At 54.3% G+C, this 25,296-nt stretch overlaps 1 protein-coding gene across 1 annotated transcript in view; it reads right to left on the bottom strand.

The window, feature by feature from the left end:
• Positions 1–2,810: 2,810 nt before the first annotated feature.
• Positions 2,811–25,296, bottom strand: part of RET (ret proto-oncogene) — a 51,764-nt gene continuing 29,278 nt past the window's right edge. The window contains exons 5-20 of the mRNA XM_023240699.2: positions 24,996–25,191; positions 23,431–23,630; positions 21,142–21,400; positions 20,282–20,407; positions 19,683–19,793; positions 18,943–19,065; positions 17,804–18,060; positions 14,692–14,839; positions 13,142–13,249; positions 11,943–12,157; positions 11,738–11,860; positions 9,439–9,509; positions 7,998–8,135; positions 6,791–6,890; positions 4,688–4,835; positions 2,811–3,338 (exon numbers count right to left, since the gene is read on the bottom strand). Of these exons, the coding sequence (XP_023096467.2) occupies positions 3,181–3,338; positions 4,688–4,835; positions 6,791–6,890; positions 7,998–8,135; positions 9,439–9,509; positions 11,738–11,860; positions 11,943–12,157; positions 13,142–13,249; positions 14,692–14,839; positions 17,804–18,060; positions 18,943–19,065; positions 19,683–19,793; positions 20,282–20,407; positions 21,142–21,400; positions 23,431–23,630; positions 24,996–25,191 (2,481 nt within the window). The 3' untranslated portion in view covers positions 2,811–3,180. The remainder of the gene's footprint in view (positions 3,339–4,687; positions 4,836–6,790; positions 6,891–7,997; positions 8,136–9,438; positions 9,510–11,737; positions 11,861–11,942; positions 12,158–13,141; positions 13,250–14,691; positions 14,840–17,803; positions 18,061–18,942; positions 19,066–19,682; positions 19,794–20,281; positions 20,408–21,141; positions 21,401–23,430; positions 23,631–24,995; positions 25,192–25,296) is intronic.

The raw sequence follows: 25,296 nt of genomic DNA on the forward strand, positions 1-25,296 counted from the left end.
CCCCTACCGCTGCACATGCCCTTCAGACCCACACTATGTCTTTCCGGGGCCACAGAGGTAAGGGCTTCTCAGGCACCTCCTAGAACTACCCTAAATACCACCTGCTAAGTATCCTACAAGTCAATATGCTCAAAGGAGGAGAGGAAACCATTCACTGGAGAAAAAATGCTTTATTTCTACTGGGGGAAATTATGTTTTACCTTAGAATTTTCTTTTATATGTGAAGTATTTGTCCGGACCCCATTCTCAGACATTATATTCAGCTAAATTTCCACCCAAATAAGCTGGCCTTGTGGTGGGAAAGCATCCTTTGTGGAAGACAGTGGAAAAATGGGACTTTTAAAGACAAATAAACCAAACACACACACACACACACAAACACTCCTGATGGAAGTTCAATGCTCTTGAAAAAGGGGTTTTTAGTATTTTTAGTATGAGATTTTTCTCGGCATATGTTTCTAAACATTCAGAGAGAAAGGCTATAGCAAATAACTGACCCTAGAAATTATATTTATTTCCAAGCCCCGTGGCCAGATTGAAGGAGGACACCAAGAGCAGACATGGGTGCCGAGGGTCAGGAGCTACAGCTCCGAGGGCCAGGGACAGCCTGTGTATGCGCACATGTGCACACACACGAGGGAAATGACACAGGCCCTCGCCATCTAGCACACGATACAACCAGAAATCAGATTTATGTTGGTAACAACACGTGATTATCAACTGACCCGCCTGCTCCTTGCCAGGCCTTGGAGGAGGAGCTCAGAGCATGCCTCCACGACCCAACAGGAAGACATAAACAGAAGCACTTAGTGTTTAAAGCTTCATGGTGGTTCAGGACAAATTTTTCCCTCTGACTAATGGACCTTCACTTATGGCTATGCATTTTACATCCTCTCTCCTACAACTGCCCAACTGCAGTTTCAAGAAATAAGCCATAGAAAAACTGCCAGAAAGCCACAAATACCTGAACTAGACTGGCTGCTACTCTATTTTAGGGAAGGAAACATAAAGGAAGGAATTTCCTGAATGGCAGAGTTAGAGGAGTTTTAACTGTTGCCATAAACGGGCCTCATCACATACATAATGGGTGAGACAAGTCAATAAATACAACAGATTTCCCTGTGATACTTCAATCCTTATATTGAAACTTCAAAATCAGAAACCTGAGGTTTCCAACTGGGAAGTTAAAAAGAGAAAAGAAGTTTACACATTTTATGACACACAATTTTATTTACATAACTGAAATTATGTTCTTAGTCACCTTGATTACAAAAGCAAATTAACATGGTATGGTTTAATAACCTTTCATAAATAGATTTTACAAACTTTAATAACTGACAGATTGCTACTTACAGCCAGTAATATTTAATACTTAGTAACTTCTGTGTATATGTATATGAAAATTGTCTGATAGGACCAGTAAATATGAATGCTGTTAAAACTCAGGAATAGACAATTAGATTATTGGTCAAGAGTTAATTCCCCATCACTGGGTCAGCCAGTTTGACCTGGAGTTCTCACCTTGCCAAGAACAAACCTACTGTGGCAACTCGCACTTATTGGGAAGGTATTTTTAATTAGGTGAGAGAGTTTCTCCTTATTTTTGCATTGCTAAGACTATCATTAAGCACATCTGAAAACCGAAAGTTTACCACAACTAGATATTTGTAACAGAATTCATCACAGTGCATCTAAAAAACGGCCTAAACTAAAGCCATGTTCCATCTCCAGTAAGTGTTTTTCCAGCGCTCTCTCTGGGTGTGTGTACACACACATACACATACACACACATCACGAGGCTCTGATACATACTCATCCAAGCCTTCTTGGCCACAAAAATGCCCCCATTTCATTGCTTTTGTGAAATGCCTGTAGGATACAGTATTTGGATGAGGCTACTGTCAATCTTTCACAGTGCTTTAAGTCTGAAGACCAGGCAGTGTGTTGGTAACCGACCCTCTCCTGCAAAGTTACAGACAGAAGAGCTGTCGGGGACTTCCCGAAAGCCGCCTCCACAAGATGGGCGGGGCACTGAGTGTCTGTGACCACAAACAAGCAGTGAAGAATGACAAGAAGCTTATGAGTCATGGTCAGAATCTAATAAACAAAAACGTCTTGCTATATAGCAGCATTGAGTTACAAACACAGAATGAATGGATACACGTACCTTTTCACACAAGCTCTATGAGAGCCAAAACATTGTCTTTTCCGCATCAGAACTGTGATCAGAAGGGTAGCAATCCTCGGTCACTGTCAACGTTACTTCTAACAGAACTAGCTGAACTGTCCCTTTTAAACTGCGCACTAACCCCACCCACTCCTAATGTGCGAGATGAGGCACCGCTTTCTGGCACTGGACGGATGCGGCACCCTGGGGGCTGGCCGGGGTGGGATTCATGGCAGCCGAGTCTCGGCTGTTAGCAATCCCGGGACGGGAGGCCACTCCACTCAGACGCCCCTCTTCTTCATTCTGTTCTTGCCAGAAGGTAGTGATCACTCAGTGATGGGAACAACAGTGAAGTGTCCAGCGAGCCCTGTCCTCTCACACCGCCTATCTACTTAGCAAATATGGCATCAAATCTATTGTGCTAAATTGAAGAACCCATTTAAATCATGATAAAAATCAAATGTCTTCCTAAGAAAAGGTTACACGATTAAAAAACAAAAACCAAAAAACAAACCGCTCCCAGGATCTCAAATGCTGAGCTGAGGCCTGTCCCAAGGTCCCCTTGTCCCCTCCAGCCCTGGCCAAGGGTTCGATACCACAATAGGGCCTTGCTGGGCTTCTTGTTCTGAACAAGGATGTGTCATTTGGGCCAGTTTTGTTTTTTTTTTTTCCTGCTGCCTTTTTTGGTGTGTGTGCTTCATGTTTAAATCGTGTTGCCTTGTTTGCTGGCAACAAGAAAAATCAAACCGCTCAGGTAGTGAGTGAGGGACCCACACGTCTGAGCACAGGGTGTGGTGGTCACTGATGAACACAGACCAACACAGAGCACTGCCAAGGGCTGGAGAGGAAGGAATTCCTAAAGGCTGGACTCAGAACTCTGGTCCAGCACGCTACGTCTGCCAGGAGGGAAAAATCACCAGCCAGTGTGAAGTGCACAAAGGAGGGGCCGGCAGACTTTCTGTTCTCGGCATGTTTCTTCCCCTTGTGAGTCCGTTACCTTTCACAAAGAAATGTTAACTATCAAATGCGTCCATTAATTGTGCCGCTGAGGGTGAAACCATCCAGTTAGCATATACACTATCATTTGCATATCTTGGACACACAGTGTTAGTGCCATCAGCTCTCGTGAGTGGTACAGGACTCTCTTCAGGCCAGTTCGGGTCTGACATGCCTAAAAATGAAAACAGATCATTTGCTCTGCACTGAAGAACCAAAACTTCATGTGCAGACAGTAAGGCCTTGGCAAAACTCCCTTTGAGGTTCAAACCAAACTTTCTGGTTTTCTGTGCCAATTACATGAACGGTTTCGTGCTCCGGGTTTCCAAAACACTGTCATATTTGGGGGGAAATATCACGTGCTCTCTTGGTAACTGTAACTTAACAGAAACTCCCAATTTTGACTTTTATAAGCTTCGAACTCCCAAATCTGATACAAATATTTGTTGACCTGCTTAAGTCTTTTTCTAAGGCAGCATAAAGCATTGCTGAATTAAAGGGCTCACTGCAGTGGGAAGCTTCTATAAAAAGTTTTCTAATGTAAAGAAGCCTACTCATCTTCCATCCAAACCCACCACGGAGAAGAGAATCTTCCAAATCAAGGGTGCGCACGGGCGAGCCCCACAGCGTCGACAAGACAATGGTGTGTGGCACCAGACCCAAAGCCAGCAAGGAATCAGTGACTCAGGAGGCATGCAAAAGGAACAATCTCGGCTGAAAACTGCTTGACACTCCAAGATTTAAAAGCAATCAATGATCAAGTTAGGAAACAGAAAAAATTTTCAAGTATTTAATCAAAGACAAAAGAAGGAGTTTTGGCAAGAACCGTATTTACTGTCCATTGCAAGACCACAGCACCACAGACTATGTTCTTTCAAAAGCATTTGCTCCAGCTTGTAGCACTGACTTCATAAGTGACAACTGTCATGACGGTGTGTAACGCAAAGGATGTGAAAACAGCAGTCTTCATGTGTCCTCCCTGATGGTGGGCATGTGGGCTGGGCTGAGCTCCCTAGTACGGAGTGGCCTGCCAAGAGCCACCTGCCCACCCAGAAGGGTTCTGGGAGTGACCACAGGCTGTGCCCTCAGTGCAGGCGGGGTGGTGCCGGCTCCTCCTGTCTGAATGAAATGCCTCCCCAGATTGGGTAAATTTATCCCAGTAGTTAAATTAGAAGTACTATGACTCGATGCATACCCACCCAGAAATGACTTGTTTATCATTTTCTCAATATCCCCTGAGAATTCTGCCCAGCGCTTTCTTTTCTATTGTCATAAGTTGCTAGGCAGTGTGGTAAGTATACTCATTTTCACATCCTTTAAAAAAAAAAAAAAACACACACACACAGTTTCAAAAATGCCTGAATGTAAACGGATGCAAAGTCAGACATTTACAAATAAAAAGGTTCAGAGAGAACTTTGGTTTCATTCAGACCAGAAACACTCTTAAAAAGCATTACAGAGAGTAAGGATAGTGCAGAGAGGAACGATGTTGCTAGAATCTAGTAAATGCATGTGAAATTCTACCATAGAGTTTGTTTTCAATCCACGTGGAGGGGAGGGCTCGAGGGAGGGGAGCATTATTACAGTCCACCAGGGGCGTCTCCTCCTCCGAGAGGCCGTCGTCATAAAGCAGGGAGTCGGATGGGGTGGAGGCAGCCAGGTCCAAGTAGTCCTGGAAGACAGAGATAGTTGGTCATCCCAGCGTGGGTCACTACTGGACATGGCCCCTGCTCCTCTCCTCCCAAAGGCAGACTCACTGGCTGAGTCCCACCTCATGTTGGCCTACTAGCCTCTCCTCACGACCTGAGCCCCTTGCCAGACAGCCAGCACTGAGCCCTTCCAGCCTCTCCTTGGCTGGCCTTGCTCCACAGCCCTCATTGCTCCCTCTAGAAAGTCACCTGCCTGGGACAGAAATGTGCTCCTTCATTGCCTAGTCTTACCTCTGCAACATGTGGGAAGGGGGTGGGTTACTACATCCAGCACTGGGGAACCGGCCCATTTTACCAAACCCAAGGATCTGGGAGAGCTCACTGCAGCCCCATTACTCATGTGCGAGTGCCAAGAAGCATCTCTGACCTGCTAACATTTTTCAGCTTTCCTCTGAGGACTCCCATCTAGAACAGAGCATCAGGACTCAGAAATCTGAAGTCATTGACGTGGGTTTTGCATAGGAGGCTGTTCTGGGCTTTAGCTCCCAAGCATGATGATTTCTCAGTGCCTGCCACTTCCACTGCCCTGGTTAAATGTGTAAAGAACAGTTGTAGCATTTTCCTGGACGCTTCTCTAGGAAGGTTGGCTCTCTTGGCATCACCTGTTATTTTTATTTAAGGTAATCCTGCGTTCACAGGATTTGGAGGCTTGGCCCAAATGGTACCCTGATGTTAGGTTTTATTATAAGCGGCCTACACCAGGCACATTTGTTTTTGTGTTTGAAGAAATGCCAACTTTTAGTAAAGGTGCCAAGGTAAAGATGAAACCCTGAAACCCTGAAGGTAAGATCTGTGTCTGTATTGTTTACTTGTATCCCCAGCATCTGAGACAGAAAATGGTACATAGCAGTTGCTCAGTAAATATTAATTGAAACTTGTCGGCTTTCTCGTTTACCTACAGAGCTGTAACCCAGAGGCATATGGGCTGAACTTAGTCTCCCAGATATGATTTATTTGGACCAGACTGAGCCTTTGGAAGTATGTATGTATGTATGTATGTATGTATTTATTTAGAAAGAGACAGAGAGAGGGAGAATGCAAAGAGCACAAGCGGGGGAGGGGCAGAGTGTCTGACCCGGGGCTTGATTTTGATTGTGAGATCATGGCCTGAGTCGCAATCAAGAGTTTCAAGCTTAATCAAGTGAGCCACCCAGGCGCCCCAGCTGTTGGAAATTTAAATGAGTTACTAACATTAAAAATTGGAAAGCTTCGGGGGTGCCTGGTGGCTGGGCGGGTTAAGGGTCCAACTTTGGCTCAGGTCGTGATCTCATGGTTTGTGAGTTCAGACCCTGCGTCGGGCTGTGTGCTGACAGCTTGCCTGGAGCCTGCTTCAGATTCTGTGTTTCCCCCTCTCTCTGGGCCCTCCCCTGCTCAAGCTCTGTCTCTCTCTCTCAAAAATAAATAAGCATTAAAAAAAACTGGAAAGCTTTACATAAATATTCTTGAAAATTCAGAAGACTAGGCACTCTGGTACTCATATTCCTATAGATTATGTGTGGCTACAACGAGAGGTCCTTTGGAGGGGCTGGCGTGCTCCTGTTGGCCGCAGTCCCCACCACTCTGTAGCCGCTTCCAACCCCCCGCGGGGCCCCTCGCAGCTCTACTCTGATGACTTGTTTCTTCACTGAAAATGATGTTGTTTGACTTTGGAATATTTGCTTCCCACACCTGTCTGTGGACAGCTCTAAGCATAAAGGGAAGAATCTTGGTTTCTTTATGATTTGAGAAGGGGCCTGGCTCAAGGAGAAGGGTTCAGGTGCTGGCCGCCCTCAGGGGACGGCACGACCATCTCCCTTTGTACGGCCTTGCTCTGACCCTGCACTGGGAACTCCACAGAACAGGGGTGAGGCTGGAGTCCCCCCACTGCCATGTTCCGCCTGCAGGTGGGCAACACCAGGAATTAGCTCCAAGTACTCACTCTGTTCTTAACCATCATCTTTTCCAGGTCTTTGCTGATGTCAGCAAACACTGGCCTCTTGTCTGGTTCCTGCTTCCAACACTGCAGCATGAGACCGTACCTGGCGGGAAGCACAGATGAGCAGTTATGACCCAGCATGGACTGCCCAATCACAGCCGCCATACCCAGCACGGTGCCCTGGGCCCACAGGGCTCTGTTCTCAAACCCCAAAGCTGTTTCTGCGTCACTGGACATCCTTCACTGAGCTGAGCCAAGATCCGAGGGTCATTAGGGGGTCAGTGTGCCTGGTGCTGTGGTCCAGCATCCTGTGGGTCTCCTTGCCCTTGAAAGAGATTTGTTTTCCCTTCCTTTTCAAAGATGTTGGTAAACAGCTGACAGGATGCCATGCTCACTACGGGGGCTAGTCCTTAAACTCTTATCAAGTATGAACTGGTTATGGAAACAAACAAAAGCTTCTGCCAACCACACCTCTGCCTTGGGCCGTCCTCACTTCCTCATTTCCCTGGGGCCCGGGCTTGGCTGCAGGGCCTCCAGGGCTGCCACGTGGGTGTGCCCTGAGCCGCCCAGGGACGTGGCACCTGCTCACCCCTGCACTCCCTCATCTAGCCCTGAGCCAGGCCCGTGGCAGGCACACAACAGGTTTTGTTGAATGAATGGACCGGCCCTGTTTCTGCCCATGGTGGTGCCTTTCCCATGTGTTCTCAGCCTGGCCTCTAAGAATCATCTGCTGGAACTCCCATGTGGAGACTCCGGCACTCTTGGGCTGTGGGGCAGGCTCTTCCTGCCTGCCACCTGCCGGCCTCTGTGCCTCCATGTGGGCCCTCCCCAGTGTGCACTCCTAGGGTCATTCTGAATTATCTGCCCCTCCCCAGGTGTCCGAAAGGGACAGACCTTGGGCTCAAGCTGCTCTCTGGGTCTGAAGCACCCTTTTATCCTTTCCACCACCTCTCCTTGGCCTTGCTCCCCCTCATCCATGTAAGCCTCCACCCACAGGAAACCCACTCAGCTCCCAGCAGAGTCAGGGTCCCCAGCACCTGCCATCGTGCCCAGTGCTGGTTCTCAGCCTTCTGCCTTGGTGTGCTCTGCCCTCTTACTACCTACTCCCTGGTTCACCGTGGGCTCGTGCCCAGGGCTGCTCAGGGACAGCGAGGGAATGAGTGCATTGTCTGTGTCTGAGGGAGGCTGGGCCAAAGCAAAGCCTGCTCACATCTCCTCACTGCAGTTGTCGGGCCTCTCCATCCGGTAGCCTGTCTTCAGGAGGTTGAAAAGCCGCTCCGGAGGGATCCCAGGGTAGGGGTTGCCCCCCAGAGTCACAATCTCCCACAGCAGGACACCAAAGGACCACCTAAGGGGAGTGAGACAACCAGTGGGCGGCTGCACTGGGCCAGCGGCGTCCCCTTCTCAGCAGACCAGACGTCCATCCCCCCAGCTGTTGCTGACCTCATCAGCGCCCCCAGTGCAAAGAGCCAGCCAAGTGCTCACGGATTTCAGCCTGGGCCTGACTGCATGGATGGATGTGGAATGGAGGTAGGGATGAGCCGGCTGCCTGCCCTGCTCTCACGCCTGCCGTGCACAAGGCCCACCAGGCCGCCGCCAGAGCTCGGCCCCCACACCCACAAGGGGTACTTGGCTGGCCCCGTGGAGATGCGCCAAAGCACCAGAGACAGCACGGAGCAGCCGGGCAGGTACACTAACATGTGAGGCGGGGACTGAGGCCACGGGGCTGCCTGTACAATTCCTTCACCTCTTCTGTGGGCTTGGAAATGTAAAATCTTCAAAGAAAAACAGCACTGCCACGGAAAATCATTTAACTGTGAGGGAGAACTTACCGTGAAGTGGGACCAAAATCACATTGTAAAATAGCATCATCACATGAGCCCACTTACAGAGATAAGAAGCATATGCCTGCACACCATGGAAAACACTAGACGGTCTTGTAGGCCAGGACCTTCAGGAGCTACTCAGAGGCCGTGCGACCCAACTGACTTGCAGTGTCTTCGTTACCCTTTGCCTTTGCCTTTTCCAACTGTCTATAGTCAGCTTTACAGAATCCGAACACAGCTGCTTAAAACTGTTTAGGAACTGCCTTTTCTCAGCCCACATGATTCAAGAAATGCATGTGCGTTGATGGAAGAACACTCAGAAACAAGTCTGCTGTGTTTTTGAAAACTATCAGGTCTTATGATTTGACCTGGAAGGCCGAGTGTTGGTTCCTTTCTTCGAGCAGATTGGGACACGCCAACCCAGCAACTCACCCAAGGCCACCCTACCTATGGTAGGACTTGTCTGAGCCCAGCCCACGCTCAGGCCCACAGAGGGGAACGGTTCAGCGGGGCCTGCGTGGCACTAAGATGCCCAGGGAGGAGAGGGAGAGGCTGGCAAGGAGGATGGTGAGGGAAATTTCCAGTTACCCCTTCACTGTTCTCACGCATTCCACTGTGACTCTCAGAACCACTGCGTGGGCCCCTACCGTTTGCTGAATGAATACATGAAGGCCCCTCAACTTGGCAGGGGGGTGGTCATTGCAGATGGTTGGTATGAGCCAGTGTTGGGGCCAGTGTTGACCCCCCAGCCAAGCTGCCCGGATGGGCATCGTGGCACCCTATGAATTATAACCTTGACCCCAGGAAGGCAACACCCATACTTACACATCACTTTGGGTGGTGTAGATATGATCGAAAAGAGACTCAATTGCCATCCATTTGACTGGAATCCGACCCTAAAAAGGGAACGACGGAAAGACATTAACATGGCTCTGACACCCTGGGAACTGGGGGTGGGGAGTGTGGGGCCATGTCCCGTGCATTTCCAGCTCTGGAAGGATGCTGAGGAGCATTGCCCAGAGTGCTCCCAGGCACAGAACTGGCGGCAGAGCCTCAGAGGGGCTGGAACTCTGGTCTCCCAGGCACAGTTGAGATGCTGGAGGGAGTCAGCTGGCCTGCCCACAGCTACACAGGGCGTGCTCGTCATGCATCACATCCCTGCTGAGAAGAAACCCAAGGAATCAAGACCACACCCAAGCCAGGTTTCCCTAGGGCCAGGTCCGGAGGGCTCTGGGGTGCCCTGGGTGGTGATGCCCAATGTGTGGGCCAACAACACCATCCAGCAAGACCTCCTGATTTCTGAGGGTGAATGAGTTCAGGAAACCAACTTCCAGCGTTTCCATCTTGGGGACTTCTGAGGCAAACCAACACACTAAAGGCTTTTCTGAGAAGCCCTGAGAGAAGAAATCTGTTTCCATGTCTTGGGGCTTCTTTTTTCCCCTATCATTTTATCCCACAGCCCTGTGCTAACAGGGCTGAGAAACTGCGCCCACTGCAGAGTTGTTGGGGTCAGACCTAACAAACGCTTTCCAGAGCAACTTGAGAAACAAGTTAGTAGGTAAGTCTTAGGACAAGAATCAACCAAAAATGTGGTTGATTGATTTTAATGCAAAATTTACTGCGGTTTCTTTTTCTTGAAAGCATTCTTCACGATTTCCAACCTTCACGAAGTGTGACTTTCTGAGGTGTGAGTGTTCGTAACAACACTGCCTGCTGCCTGTGCTCTCTAGGAGGCCTTGTGCTTGGATGTCTGTACTTCTCTGCTCCCTGACACAGGCCATTTTGGGGGAATCAGTGCATCTATAGAAAGGCTGTGTCCACACCCTTCCATAGGGGAAGCGGCCCCTCTCCACTTCCCCTTCAGCAGTTCTGAGATATGCTGTCACAACAGAAACCCCAGAGGTGCCTGGGGTGCCATTAAGTCCCTTAAGTGACCAACTCTTGATGTCAGCTCGGGTCACGATCTCATAGTTTGTGAGTTCAAGCCCTGTGTCGGGCTCTATGCTGACGGCACGGAACATGTTTGGGATTCTCTCTCTCTTTCTGCCCCTCCCCAGCCCATGATCTCTCTCTCTCTCTCTCAAAATAAATAAGCTTAAACAACAAAACAGAACCACAGAAACCCCAGAAAAAAATGAGACATCACACAGTCTGTGGCGACACGGGGCTTCTCCTAATCCCTTAAAACAAATCTGAAGTGTATGTGGTCACTTTCTGTGCTATTCTTTTTTGAGCAGTGTCTGTTCTGAAAGCCGGTAGGCATGGCTCTTGAAAGGCCCCAGGAGTGATCCTGTCTGGTCACCAGGAGGCAACAGGAGAGGGGCTGAGAGGGCAGTGGAACTATGTCCCCCTGCCAGGCTGCCCAGATGGGCATTGTGGTGCCCCATGCATGTAACCTTGACCCCAGGAAGGCAACACCCACACTTATACATCACTTGGAACTGCCACAGGGCACTGGACAATACAGGGACACAAATTTCCCCAGAAGGGCCCCCAACCACCTATCCCAGTGGTTTGGAGAAAGCGTCTAAGAATCCTACATTGCGTCTCTGGACTCCCTCTCCAGGGCCTCCCTGTGAGCCTTCCAAAGTCACCCAGCCAGGGGTTCCCAGGTCCCTGTTCCAGGGGAACCCCCACCTGTAACGCAGTTCATTCCTTTCTGCCCAGAATGACTGCCACAGTGAGGCTTATTGACTTCAGTCTCCTTTGAGCGAAGAGCTAAGTTACACAGAGGAAACAAGGGACCTTTCATCCTGTAGAAGGGAGGGGAACAACTGCGGAGAAGAGAACTGTCATTTCTGCAGCGCTAGCTGACCTTCAAAGGTGATGAAAAGCAAAGGAAGCTGCAGGCCCAGCTTCCCAGGGGTGCTCTGAAAGGACGGGTATGGCCCTCAGGAGGAGAAGGAACAGACACAGGGACGAGTCCTGAGCTGGGTCTCTGGGGACCCACAATTAGGGAGGGATTTGAAGATGACAGCTAGAAGTTTATACTCTAAAACGATCTGCTCTCTCCTCCCCAGGTGCTCTAAGGGCTCTGCCCAGGCCCACTGCGGGAACCCGCACCCCCCCCGCCGCCCTCCAACCCCTCTGGGAGCCCTGGGCCACACCCCTGGGGACCCGGTACCTTGCTCCTCTTCACATAGGAATCCTCTTCATAAACGTCTCGGGACAGGCCAAAATCCGAAATCTTCATCTTCCGCCCCTCAGCTACCAGGACATTTCTGGCTGCCAAGTCCCGATGGACAAGCTGCAAGGAAGACAGCAGCAGGGACGCCTGAAGCCCGGGCCCCAGCGCAAGTGGTGGGGGCCCGGGCTGGCAAGGCACACACCTTCATCTCAGCCAGGTACCGCATCCCCCGAGAGATCTGCCAGGCGAAGGAGATGAGGTCGCCCATGGTCAGGGCCCGCTCCTCGGGGTTGTCCAGGTAGCTGGAGCTGCGGCTGCCTCCGCTGCCCACGTAGCCGGGCCCCGCCTTGCGGCTCTCTCGGAGGAAGCCCCGCAGGGAACCGTACTTGGCATACTCCACAATGAGGAAGAGCGGGCCTGGGGGCAGAGAGGGGGCTGTGAGCTGGCTACCTGCAGAGCCTGGGCCGGGAGGAGGCTGCAGGGCCCCTAGGCAGGCTCTGCCCCCACCAGTAAGTGGGCACAAGGACACAGCCCTCTCTGGCCAGTGGCCTGGGCGCCATGCAGTGCGTATTTCAGTCCTGGCTCACTCTCGCACGGCCATGCCGTGCCGGCCATGCCAAAGAGGCTTCCTGGGTGGCCGAGCTCAGCCTTCTTCTGGGGTGCCCAAGGCAGGCGGCTGCCTCACTAGTGCTGCCCCGGGAGCCAGCCCCCTGCTGCCAGGACGTCACATCTTTCTACATCCTCGGCCCTGCTGCAGCACAGGCTGGGGACGGCTGACGGACGCAGAGGATCTGGAGCCTCGTGTGGCACCTGCTCCCTGTTCTCAGCAGCTCGTAGGCTGCAGTCTTGTCCCAAGCCCAGCCTCGAGTCCTGCTGGTGTCCACCAGTGTCCTTGCTGCCCTCTCCCTGGGGCACCCTGCCCTCTCGTTCCCCCAGCACACACACATCTGCGTGTACGAGCACACACAGTGAGAGGCCCTCGAGCAGCACAGACCAGGCCAATCTCCTGTGTCCTTATGTGAGAGATGGTGACGATGCTTTCACCGTGCAGGGCTGGGCTTGGGGTCACCTGGAGGTCACGACACTCCTAGTCCCCAGTAGGTGCCCAGGACATACCATCTGTTTCTAGGGCTCCCTGCCCTGGAGCTCTGCCTGGAGCAGGGTGCTGACAGACCAGGATGTCACCACAGACCTCTGTGCAGCTGCAGCAGGCCTGGGGGCAGGAGCCTCATGCAAACACCGCTGCAGCAGCCCTTCCTGATCCTCTCACTGACGCGGGAGGATGCAGGCTTCGGGTGGGGCCAGAGCCAGAGAGGACAAGGAAGGGGAAGGAGGAAGAACGAAGCAGCCCAGAGCCCCCAGCCTGCACTGGGCCGCTGCCTGTCCCTTGGCCGGCCTTACCGTCCTGGCTGCAGGCCCCGTACAGCTTGATGACATGTGGGTGGTTGACCTGCTTCAGGAGGTTGAACTCTGACAGCAGGTCCCGCAGCTCACTTGGGGAAGCGTTCTCTGAAATGCACGTAAACAGAGCAGGCTGCAAACCAATCCCTTCTGGAAGCCCCCTCTGTGACCACCCTGGGTCACTGACCCATATCACGGGTCTGCACAGACCCTGGTTATCTCCTTCCCAGACAGCCTACCTAGGTTTAGACAAGGCCCCCAAAGACCCTGCTATTCAGGGCTTCTCTCAGCCTGTAAAGAGGGTCAACAGCTGCCTCATCTGCTTCTGGGGAATAACAACCCTGAGGAGCAAACTTCCTTATCGGCAGGCTCTTTCCATGGAAACCCTCCTGGGACCAGGCTGTGTGTGGAAGTGGCTGCATTTCCCTGCAGTTGTCATCTTTCAAGGACAGTGGTGCACAGAGACCGTCCTCATAAATCCCGGGAAGGTAAGACGCGTGTCCCGTGTCCTAAAACACCTGCCGACCAAGCACGCAACAGGAGGGTGAGGCCCTGGAGAAAGCTGAAGACGATGAGGCTTCACAGAGGTGGCCTCTCACCATGCTGAGCACGTGCGTCCTGAGGGTGGGCTGAGCTGGGCTTGGGCTCCCCGCAGGAGCCTAATCTCGAGGGGAGGGATGTGGAGTCAGAAGCTGGGGCTCAACAGGCCTCCTGGGGCAGCTGTGCCACATTGCGTCCTCTGGCTGAACACTGGAAGTGAGAGGGCGGCTGGGAGATAGGGTGTCAGGACCCACATGTGGTGGCCTGGGCTGGTCTCAGTGTGGCCCCTTAGTTCCTGGAGCCTCAGGGGGGCATGGGGAGACCCCAGTCTGAGGGCCTAGGTAAGCATTCAGAAGCACCCACTGGTTCAGGTAATGGTTGTCACGGTGTAGCCCCACCTGCAGCACTAAGAATTCTCATGTACATCTGCCTGCTTGCACCCAATGAATGGCCACTGGGCCCTTGGGCCAAGGACTGTCCACCCAGTCTCTGGGTGGACACCAGTGTTTGCGTATGGGTAGGTGAGCATATACCCACTTAGAGGCAAACTTGTGGCATGACAGGTCACAGGGCCCTCGCTGAGGGCCACAGGGACAGGCCAGGCAGGGCCCCAGGGGGCAGGGGCCAGTCCCTACAGGTGGCTTCTTCACCAGGACCCCAGGGGCTGAGAGGAATGAATGGGGCAGACTGGGGAGGGAGAGCTGTCAGTTCAAGACAAAAAGGGCTTTTAATTTTTTAAAAACTCAGATCTTTACCCAATATTGATGCAAAAGCAATACCACTCTAGAGCCTTCCAAGCGAGGAAAGTCCTCTTGCCCTGTTTCTCCAGGGCCCACCCTGGCCCATTTCATCCGTGACAGGGGTCTCCAGAATGCAGCCCCTCAAGAATAGCAATGGGGGGCTCTGGAGAAGGCTCCCGGCTGGCTGCCAGCACCCTGGTTGTCAGGGGGGCTTCGTCCAGCCCTCGGGGTTCCTGCAGAGCCACCTGTGCACAGGGCATAGACAGGTACCTTTCAGCATCTTCACGGCCACAGTTGTGTACCCTGCTTTGCCTTTCAGCCGGAAGGCTGTCGCCTTAACCACTTTTCCAAATTCGCCTTCTCCCAGGGTTTTCCCAAGAACCAAGTTCTTTCGAGGGAATTCCCACTTTGGATCCTCCTATGTGGGGTTGAAGGAAGAAGAAGAGAAGGGAGAAAGCTGGTGAGGGTAGGAGGAAAAGAGGACGGCAAGGCCCATAAGTGAGCCCCCCCTCCCCCCACCGTGGGCAAGCACCAGTGTGTAAACAACGGTCACCTGAACCTGTGGACAATGGGCACCCACCTGCACTGAGGGCAGGACCCCAGCTGGGCAGGATCCCACACCTTATGGGAAGATAGGTGCTGACACAGAATGGCCTGGACTCTGGATGCCTGGACCCTTGCTTATCCCTGGTCTACTGAACATGCCTTGGGCCCTCCCAGGCCCATGTCCTTGTCTCTCAAACAAGGGGTTCGGGGCCAGCCTAGCACCCAGGGGGTACTCACATGGGAGTGTGGCCTCTTCCCTGGGAGTTAAGCCCAAGCCTCCCAGTGCTGCCTCTGCTTTGGACACCAGGCCCATAAGCCACTGACATCCCACAGACCAGGTCCCAATCTGTCCTCTCTAGAGAACCCCTGGACCCCCAAGAGGACTGAATTGGCACCAGTGGCCCAAGCTGCCTCCTGGCCAAGGACCCACAGCTATGGATGGAAGCGTCCAGGGCAACTTCCCTGTGTGGTGCTCCAGAAAAGGTACCACCGTGCTACTTGGGAACCTCCGTCCTCCTCTGTGGAAGACGCTGCTCCTCCCATGGGACTGGCCATTTCCCTGGAACTGCCTCTACCTGTTCCCCATGCTTCCCACACTCCCCTCTACCCACCCTGCCTTCCCACTGAAACCCAACTCAGATTACTCTGGGACACCTTCCCAGACCCCAGCCTGGCCCCGCGTCCTTGAACTCTGACCGGGGATGCCAAAGCCTATCAGGAACCTTCCCTCCTGGGCCACTGTGGGTGTCTGTTGCCCCCAGCTCTCCCTGCAGCTGGGTATGGGTGTGGCCTGGGGGCGCTGCTATGATGTGATCTGCCAGACTCATCTGACCCACACAGATGACACCACTGGGCCCCAATGCCCTGCTGAGCAGGACCATGGTTTCCAACACCCATGTACAGGTGTGTGTGCTCTTCATGGGCAGAGGCAGCCTCCCCTAGGCACCACATCCAGGGTCCCTGCTGGCCAGCTGCCGGGCGTGCTGGTGTTGCCTCAAGTTCCCCAGGAACCCACAGTCAGGGTCAGGGTTGACAATGTCATCACTGTTACCCTGGTGTCCTCAACCCACACTGCACTGGAGAAGTTTTCACTGCACATGGAAACTGCACTAAGCATGCGTAGACAGCACTGACTTGATCCTCTTAAAAGACATTAACGTTTCTTCCCACTTTATACAAGAGACCAGCAAGGTCCAGCAGTTGCGTAATACGTCCCTAGAGCTGGTCAGGGTCCTCAGGCTGGGCTCTGGCTTCTCTGTGCCGTGGGCCCAAGCGGACGTGGGTTGAGATTGGTGTGTCCACTTGCACAAGCGCCCACAGGCACTGCCCTTCCTGTGCACCTCACCATAAACTGCCTGGGTTTACAAAGGATTCAAGTGGCTCATCCCACAGGCCTGCTGTCGAGGCTGAGACGCTTCCTGGGACAGGGGTCACAGACCCCCCGTCTGCTGAGCGACTACAACTAGGAAAGCCAGGACGGAGGCCGCAGTATCTGCGACAGCTGGGGATGGCGTCCGTGGCCCAGACCCTCGCTAAGGGGGAGTACCCTTGAGTAGCGCCCCCTGCAAACCCCAGCCACCTCCCAGCCCTGCTTGGGCACTGCCAAAGGCCCCGTGACTCCTGAGCTCCCTACTCGGTGACCCCAGTCAAGGTGCACACTCTGTGATGCTTGCTGCCAGGCCGTGGGTGGGGAGCCTCTGTTCACATGCACCCTCGGCGCTGAGTGTTCTTCTCAGGTCCTCTTAGAACCTGGCTTCCAGCTCCGTGGCACCTGCCAGCAGGCATACAGAAGAAGCGTGGCAGGTTGAGGGGAGGCCTGGCCAGGACGGGGGCTCTCAGGAGCACATAGTGACTGCAGGCCCAGGACCTCCCATGGAGAAAGGGGATCGGGAGGCTGCCGGCTCTGGGTGGCACTCTCCATCAGCCAGCCAGTTAGGGTCCTCTCGGGCCTGCCTCCTCCACAGCTGGCCCAGAGGCCCATGGCACCCCCTCTTCCACTCCACAGATGAACTCCCCTCCCTACTGCTGCCACCCTGGCCCAGCCCCTGCCTGCTGCCATCACTCGCCTAGCTGAGGACAGTGCCTCATCACAGGGCTCCTACTTCTTCTTCTTCTTCTTTTTTTTTTTTTTTTTTTTTTAGTGTTTATTTACTTTTGAGAGAGAAAGAGCACAAGCCAGGGAGCTGCAGAGAGAGAGGGAGGCACAGAATCTGAAGCAGGCTCCAGGCTCTGAGCTGTCAGCACAGAGCCCAAAGCGGGGCTTGAACACACCATCTGTGAGATCATGACCTGAGTCGGTCAGATGCTCAACCCACTGAGCCATCCAGGTGCCCCACAGGGCTCCTACTTCTGCACCCACCCCGGCGACTCCCCAACAGAGGAGCCTGCAGAAATGAAGGCAGAATATGGGCCTCCTCTGCTGAACCCCCAACCCCCAGGGCCCCACCCTCTGGGAATAAAATCCACATTCCTCCTCAGGGAGGAGCCCGCAGCCCTCGGGGCATCTGGAGGACAGTTGCCTATCAGGTATGGCATGGCCCACCCTCCCAAATCTCAGTCCACCTAAATGAGCACCCATCACTCTCCACTCTGCTAAACTGCCTCCATGTCCTCTGCCCTCCTTGGAAGGCAGCTCCGCGGAGGCTGGGGCCTTGCTTGTGATGTCTTCCTGGTGAGTGAGGATGCATTAGCCACTTGTGGGCTACAGGACGTGGCACCAGGAAACCCCGTGTGCCCCTCCCCGCACCTCCTAGCTTCCCCAGGCCTGGGGTGTCTGTCACCCACAGTGTCTCCAGGAGGGCTGCCTCCCAGGCGGAGGTCCTGCGCGGAGCCTCACCGGGATCTTGAAGGCGTCCACAGAGACCTGGTTCTCCATGGAGTCCATAGAGGGCCGGCGGGCGCCGGACGAGGAGTAGCTGACCGGGAAGGCCTGGGCAGGCCGGCGGAAGGTCATCTCAGCAGAGGCAATGGGTGGCTTGTGGGCGTTCTTGTGGTAGCGGTGGATGCAGAAGGTGGAGAGCAGCATGGAGACGACGAAGGAGAAGAGCACAGCGGCCGCGATCACCGTGCGGCAGAGCTCGTCACACAGCGGCTCTGCAGGCAGGGGCGGCCGTGAGGGGCAGCGCTCTGCGAGGGTGCCCCGATACCAACGGGCACCAGCGTGGCATGATCGCAGCAGCGGGAGGACTGCTGTGACAAGGCGGGCGGCCCGGCAAGTGTGGCAGCGCGAAGTCGTGAGCGTAACGCAGACACTCACACGGCACCGACCGCTTGGCAGGTCGCTTTCCCTGCGGAGACTGCTATCACCCTCCTACGGAAGGGCCAGGAGGCACAGGGGGTTTAAGCAGCCTGCCCGAGGCCACCCAGCAGAGGCAGTGTATGCACTGTGCTAGCCCTGGGATGCTGGCAGCCGGGGGGCTGGCAGGCAGGCAGGCAGGGTTCCTCTGCTGTGTTCCCAGTGTATTCTGTATTTTCTTTGTAAAACTGGGAGAGGGAAGGAAAGCGGCTCAGGGCCTAGTGCCATGCCGCAACAACTCAAATACAAGAAAAACATCCCTGGGCCCAGGCAGGAAAGCTTCCCGTGTGCTCAGACCCATGCCACCTACCCGCACTTGCTGGCCCAGAAGGAGCACCTGGAGGCTATGGCTGGGAGAGTGGGGTTCCAGTCAGATGGTGCCATGGGCCCAGAGAAGGCCCTGCCCAAGGACAAACTGAATAGATGTGGAGTTACTAGGTGGAAGAATTTTCCAGCCCAACCTTTTACCATAAAACTTCAGGGCAGAAAACTTACTCTGTAGAGGCCCTGACCTAGATGCCTCTGCACAGATGAGGGAACCGAGGCCCAGAGGGAAGGAGGAGGGTCTCCCGGGGTTTCACTTGCCTTCCTGCAATTTCCTCCCTGGCTCGCCGGGGCTCAGGGAGGTGTGGGGAGCTCTGCCCTGCATATGGCCCCCGCAGTGTCCCCCACCCACTCACCCTGGCTGTCTTCAGGTTCGCAGAAGCACTTCTTCTCCTCTGGGAAACAGTTGCAGATACCGAAGCCAGCTTTAATCCCCCAGCGCTCCCCTGGCTCATGCCCACCAATGATGCTGCCGCCCCCTGGTGACAGATGTAGCCCACTAAGCCTCCTGGTGTGACCAAACCACCCAGGACCACCCAGGAAGAAGCATGAGCAGTCCCTCTGCACGTGATGTCAGCATATTAGGCCAGGGGGTGGGGTGGGTGGGAGACATGGGGGTAGGTGGGGGTGGGAAGGGTAGTGAGCTCTTAAGTCTGGGTCACCTGGGCAGGAATCAGCACAGTCTGCCCCCAAACCAGTGGCCCCAGCTGGTAGAAGAAGGCCCCCACAGGCTGTCCAGGGCCCTCGCTGAGGTCCACACATAGTTACTTTTCAGAAGCAGACAAGAGGCAGCAGGAAGCCAGGACAATCAGGGGTTGGGAGCTGTACCCATGTGAGCTTCCCAGGGAGACACTGGGGAGTGTTGGTCCAGGCACCAGTCTCCAGAGGTTTTTTTTTGTTTGTTTGTTTGTTTGTTTTTGCGGGAGGTGGTGCAAAGCCCTTTGTTCAAATGAAATGTTAGAAAAAGTCTTGGCAAAAAAATCCAGGCATGAGGCTTGTCTGGCTGAAGTGCAGGTGGGAGTCCAAGCCTCTCCCTCCCGCTGGCTACTCCCACCCACCCGGGGCCCTTGAACTTGCAGGCCCAGTAGTTGCTTACGGAGGCAGTCCTGGGGGCAGATGTTGACATTTCTGCTCTCCACGGCATCACAGTGGCCGTCGGGGCAGGTCTTGATGCTGGGGGAGCAGGTGGAGAAGTTCCTGGTGATTCCTACGACACACGGCAGGCTGGTCACTACCACAAGGTCAGATGGCCAGAGCCAGAAGGGCGGCACCCCAGGGCCTCCCAGGCCAACCCTGTACCCCCTAAAGGAGCAAACTGAGGCCCAAGCAGAGAATCCGTGAGTGGGATCCATGGGGTGGTGGGCACAGTTCAGAATTTGCTGCCATCTACACCCAAGCCCTACTGCCTGGGGCCACATCCCAACTTTGGCCCAGACCTTCCAAAACCCAAGAGGACCTGTGGTCCCATGGCGATGAGAAGACTGCACGTCCTTGTGCCGCCCGTGCTCTGTGTTCATGCTCACCCTCTCCTGACATCAGGAACTACAAACGGGGACAAAGTTCTGGAGAACACATGTGGAGAGGGGAGGGCCATCACAGTGGCCGGCAGGGCCTACATGGACCCCATTTCCACTCAGCCACCATTACCCCTCTCCCCCGCCTGGCCGCAGGCCCCTGGCTCTGCGTGGGGCCTACCTTTGCCATCTCCCTGTCTCCACTCGCACCTGCCCGTCAGAGAGCCCAGGCCGCCGCACTCCTCACATTCAGGGCGTCTCTTGCTGACTGCACAGGACAGGGGGCAGCCTGGCTCCTCAGCCACATCTGGGGGTGGCAGAAAGCTGGTCACAGAGGGCTGGCCTGGGCCCGGTGTCCAGCCAGCATCCAGGGGCAGAGGGAAGCACTGGCCAAGCTTCTCTCATGGGTGAGGCTAGAGGGGTGGGGGTGCCTCTGCATCAGGGCACAGGGCAGTGATGGGGCCCACTGAGGAAGTAGGGTGGTACCACAGTCACAGCAGGGGGTGGGGCAGCTACTGGGCTAAGCATGGAGGGAGGATGTGACAGGGCTACACTCAGCCAAAGATACACATGCACGGTTACACCTGAATTTCAGAGAGAACACTGAATGCTTGCTTTGTGTAAGTACATCCCTAACACTGCATCGACACACTTGGAAGTCTGCAAACGTTGTGTGGGACATACTTACAACAAGAATTGCTTGTTGCTTACCTGAAATTTAAATTTAACCAGGGTCCTGTATTTTATCTGGCAGTCCTATAGCAAGGGCGTGTATAGAATGCACTGGCAGTGGTGACGGGGAATAGTGACCTTTCACTACTCAGTCACTCTGGGCTAAGCTGTTTTATACTTTCTCCTTGTCACCCTTCCCACTTGGCTATGCAGCGGGCACTCTTAGTCTCATTTTGCAGGGAAGGAGACTCGCGCCCAGGGGCACTGCCATTGGGTGAAGGGGGCAGGCCCAGGCCACTTCTATGAGGGAAGCCCATGGCTCTACCATACCCTGCCCATCTCCATCCTCCACGCGGCCCCGGCACTCACATGTCCCCTCCACGGTGACAACCAGCAGGGCCTGGGTCTGCTTGCGGGTTGGCCGGTCGGCAGCCACTACCGTGTACCGGAGTTGAGAGCAATCGGGCCGCTGCAGGGCTTCTGTGTCGTTCACGAAAAGGTTCCCTGAGGTGTCCTCGGCTGAGGTGACCACCCCCAGGACACTGCAGTTGGTGCTGGAGAGCTGCAGCCTGTACTGCACGTGGATGCCGCTGAACTCTTGGCAGTTTTCCACACAGACTTTCCCAATCTAGGCACGGGGCACAGGAAATGCCTCAGCTGGGTGCGGCACTGGCTTGTGATGGTGGCTGGAGGGGCCCCTGGCCGGCCTGAGTCCTGGAACAGTCCCCTACGGGCTCCAGGTATGACAGACCCCCCTCAAGTCCCCGTCCTCCATGCCCCTGGAACCTGCAGACCCATCCAGATGCCTGGCCCTCCCCTGCCCTGTCCATCACACCACCGCCTACCTCCTGGGGGCCAGAGGTGGAAGAACTCAGGGCCCTGCCTCCAGGCAGGTGCCCACTCTCCCGGCTCATTCTTTACTCACCGGATCCTTGAGGCATGAAGGCCAATTGGATCCCCCCTCCTCCCCTCCCCGGCTTCCGGCCAGGCCGGTTTTGTTATGGGGACCACTGACTGCCATTCTCAGTGCATGTCGCCTGGTTGCTCCAGGTCACCTGCCTGGTCAGTCAGAGCACCGTGCCCAGGCCACATGATTCTGCCTGTCCCCCACGAGACCCAGGGGCCTTCCTGGCACTCTGGCTGGAACCGCTGGGAAAGAGGGGATGCTTCTCCAGGGGATGCTAGGCAGGCAGTGCCATTGCTGGGGCCCGGAACTCTCCTTACCCCTTGGCCACTGAAGTTCAAATTAGACACTGGTTTCAGTGGCTTAAAACCAGGAGCTCTGACTAGTCAAGGCCGGGGGGCAGAGGGCAGGGTGGGGCCTGGCCTGCAGCCACTTAGCAGGCGTTCGCTCAGCCCTGCTCAGGCCCAGGGCACAGCCAGGTTCCTCCACTCAGGCCCGACACCACAATAAAACTACTACCTCCTAGATCTCCCAGCACATTCCCATATAAAATGTGCTCACTTCCACTCTCCCGTACGGTCCTCAAAATTGCCCAAGGTCACTATCCTCGACTTACAATCTCAAAGACCGGGGACGGGGGTGAAAGATCACAGGGAGTGTGAGGCCATATTGGGACTCAAGTCCCTCTGATCTCAAGTCTGCTGGAGCACAGGTGACACACCTCTTACGGTATTGCTTCCATTTGGCACCCCCTCAGAGACCCCTCGGACCCCTCTGCCTTGTTACTTCCCACCACCCTTGACCTCTGCTTCCATGAAAGGTCCGGGGTTGGGTGGCAGGTCAGGGAGCTTGGATATGTCCAAGGGTGGGGTCCTTTGTGTGCTGGACCTGGGTGGCTGTCAGGAGTGGAGGGTGCATGGGAACCAACAACAGAAACGGGGACAACTGGAGATGGCCTTAAACATGACATTCTGAAGAGGTGTATCCGAAGCTGCTCCATTAGGAAAGAGCAGTATGTGAAGTCATATGCATGCTGTAATGCCAAGTAAAACTACAAAAATCCTTAAGAGAAACATTCTAGAAAGAACTGTACTAAAATGCTAAATGCTAGTTGATAGGGAGAGAAGGGATCTCTCCTCCCTGTCCTGCATCTTTTTTAACGGATACTTACTACTTTATGTTTTTTTTTTTTCACTTCTGTTATTTTTCAATGACAAATGAAAGATAGGCTCTAGTAAACGCACATGCAGAAGGCAAAGTGGAAGTGCTCCCCACCTTTCCCAGCAGAGGGCGCCACTGTTACTTGCTGCCTGCATTCACACGCTCGCAAATTCCATCAATGAAAATTTGTTTTTGAACATACGGAGTCATGGGAGGCCAGTATTTTTACAAATCACTTTTCACTTAACAATCCACCAGGAGCATCTTTCCAAGTCAGCCTACGTAGATTTAGCTGGCATTGCTTTTACAGTTGGACAAAATATGTTTTAAAAATACAAAGGAAGACGGCCACAAAGAGGTCCATGGTGCCCACTAGCCCTACCCTTGTGACTCTGTCAACTCTGTCATGGCCCCAGCCTCCCTGGCCCCGTGCCCGTGGCTTCCCCTGGGCCACTCTGTGTACACGTTAGGCCAGGGAGGGAGTGTCTCTCAACACCAGCCCTGCTTGCAATCTGTAAAATAGAGTGCCCCACCCTGGGGGTCCTCGGTCCCTCCATGCCCCTCCCCAGGTAGGCACTGGGCTGTGGGCTCACCTGGGCAAAGCGGCGGGCCCGCCTGCTCACAGTGAAGGTGTAGGTGCTGGGCAAGTGCAAGCTGACAGGCAGCACGGACACGTTGAAGTGGAGGAAGAGGGTGCCCTCCCCGGGGCCCTGGAAGTCCGAGTCATTGACCAGCACGGTCAGCTGCAGGGAGCGGTTCTCCGAGATGGGGAGGCTCCGGTTGAGAACCAGCCCTGTGGGTGGGGGCACGGTGATGACTGCCTGGGCCCACTGCCCCGTGCCACCGCGTGCCTCCTCCCAGCCATGTCCCCGGCACATATACACATGGGTGCAAACACAGATTTTCACACGTATGGTGCATGGATAACAGAGGTGGCTAAGTCAGAACCACTGTTTAAATGTTAACCGTTGTGCTGAGCTGGAAGCTGAGAAAATCCTTCTCAGCTGGGAGGTAACCTGTATGTGTGTGTGGTACGTGTTATGGGGTGTCTGTGTGTTGTGTATAGGGTATATGTATGTATATGCGGTAGGTATCGGGTATGCACGTGGAATGTGTACGTGCGGAGCATGTATGTGTGGGTGTACACGGGGTAAAGATGTACCACCACCGAGGCCCTGGGAAAACTATACTGGCCTCCATTCCCCCAGAGAACTCCTCCCAACAGCAGCAGCCTCCAGTGGAGTCCTGGACTCCACAGGCTCCCGGTGCTCGGAGCCTGCACGCTTCCGTGCACCTGCTGAATGGCGTGGCTGTGGTTCTAGTTTCACAGAGACAGGAAGATGAGGGTCAGGAGGTTTTGGTACACAGGGTGTTTAGAGTGAATGAGCCCGGGCAAGGATGACATTTCCCCTTGTACAGGGCAGGAGACCTTCAACGGCTCAGAGTGTGTGAGGAAGATGAGAAACAAAAAGGATCAGGCCAGGCAGAAAGGGGTAAAGGTACCAGCGATTCTGGGTTCCCCCAGAAGCAGATCCCAAAACAAGGATTCAAGTGCAACTAGGGTATTTGGAAGGATAATCCCAGAAAACATGAGCAGGAGGGTGGGGGGGGGGGGTGGCGGAGGCAAGGCAGCTGATGAAGATGCCCCATCCTGCAAGGGAGCACAGCAGGCCCCTGGAGCTTAGCCCTGTGGGAGCCAGACAGGACAATCTTTGCAGGATCCTCTGGCTCAAGCACACAGAGATGCTACTGGGTACTAACCTCTGTGAGTAGAGAGCTATGGGGACTAGGGAGAAATAATCCCCAGGTACTTGGCCACCTCGGAGGCAGCAAAGCAGATGCCAGGAGCCAGAGGAAGGCCTCAGGAAACGATGTATTTGTTTGTAGTGGGCAGTGAACCCTGGCATGGTAAGCATGGGGAAATGTGGGAGGGTCCCGCCAAGGCCTGCCACGAGGCAGTTCAGTGAGAGAACAAAGCCGGTAAAAACCCACCAAGGTGGCCAAGGTGAGACCAGTAGAAGATGAGGAAGGGCTGGGTGGAGTGGAAGGATCTTCATCCTAGGGCTCAGAGAGCAAGGACAAGTATCTGTGTTTGTAGGATGCTACAAGGGTGGGATTCCCTAGGGGGCCCAGCCAGGCCACGCCTGGTCCCTCTTACTGTAGTCATGCACAGTTGCCCGCACAAAGCTGCCGTTGGCCTGGGCCAAGGTCTCGTTGGGGGAGTGCTCGATACGGAATGTCTGGAGGACCCAGGCATCCCCAGAGAGTAGTGTGTTTGTGTATCGCTTCAGGAGCTCCCCGGATGCTGGCACCACGTCTGCATCGAAGACACGTATTTTGGCCACCACAGTGCCCTGCAGAAAGTAGGGGGTGCCAGTCAGAGCTGGTGAGAGGGACCCCTCAGAGACCCTGTAGCCTGAGACTTCAGGAGGGCACGTGCACCAAAGGCGGGGCAAATG

The sequence above is a fragment of the Felis catus genome, chromosome D2, assembly GCF_018350175.1.
Source record: "Felis catus isolate Fca126 chromosome D2, F.catus_Fca126_mat1.0, whole genome shotgun sequence".
In the NCBI taxonomy this organism is placed as follows: Eukaryota; Metazoa; Chordata; class Mammalia; order Carnivora; family Felidae; genus Felis; species Felis catus.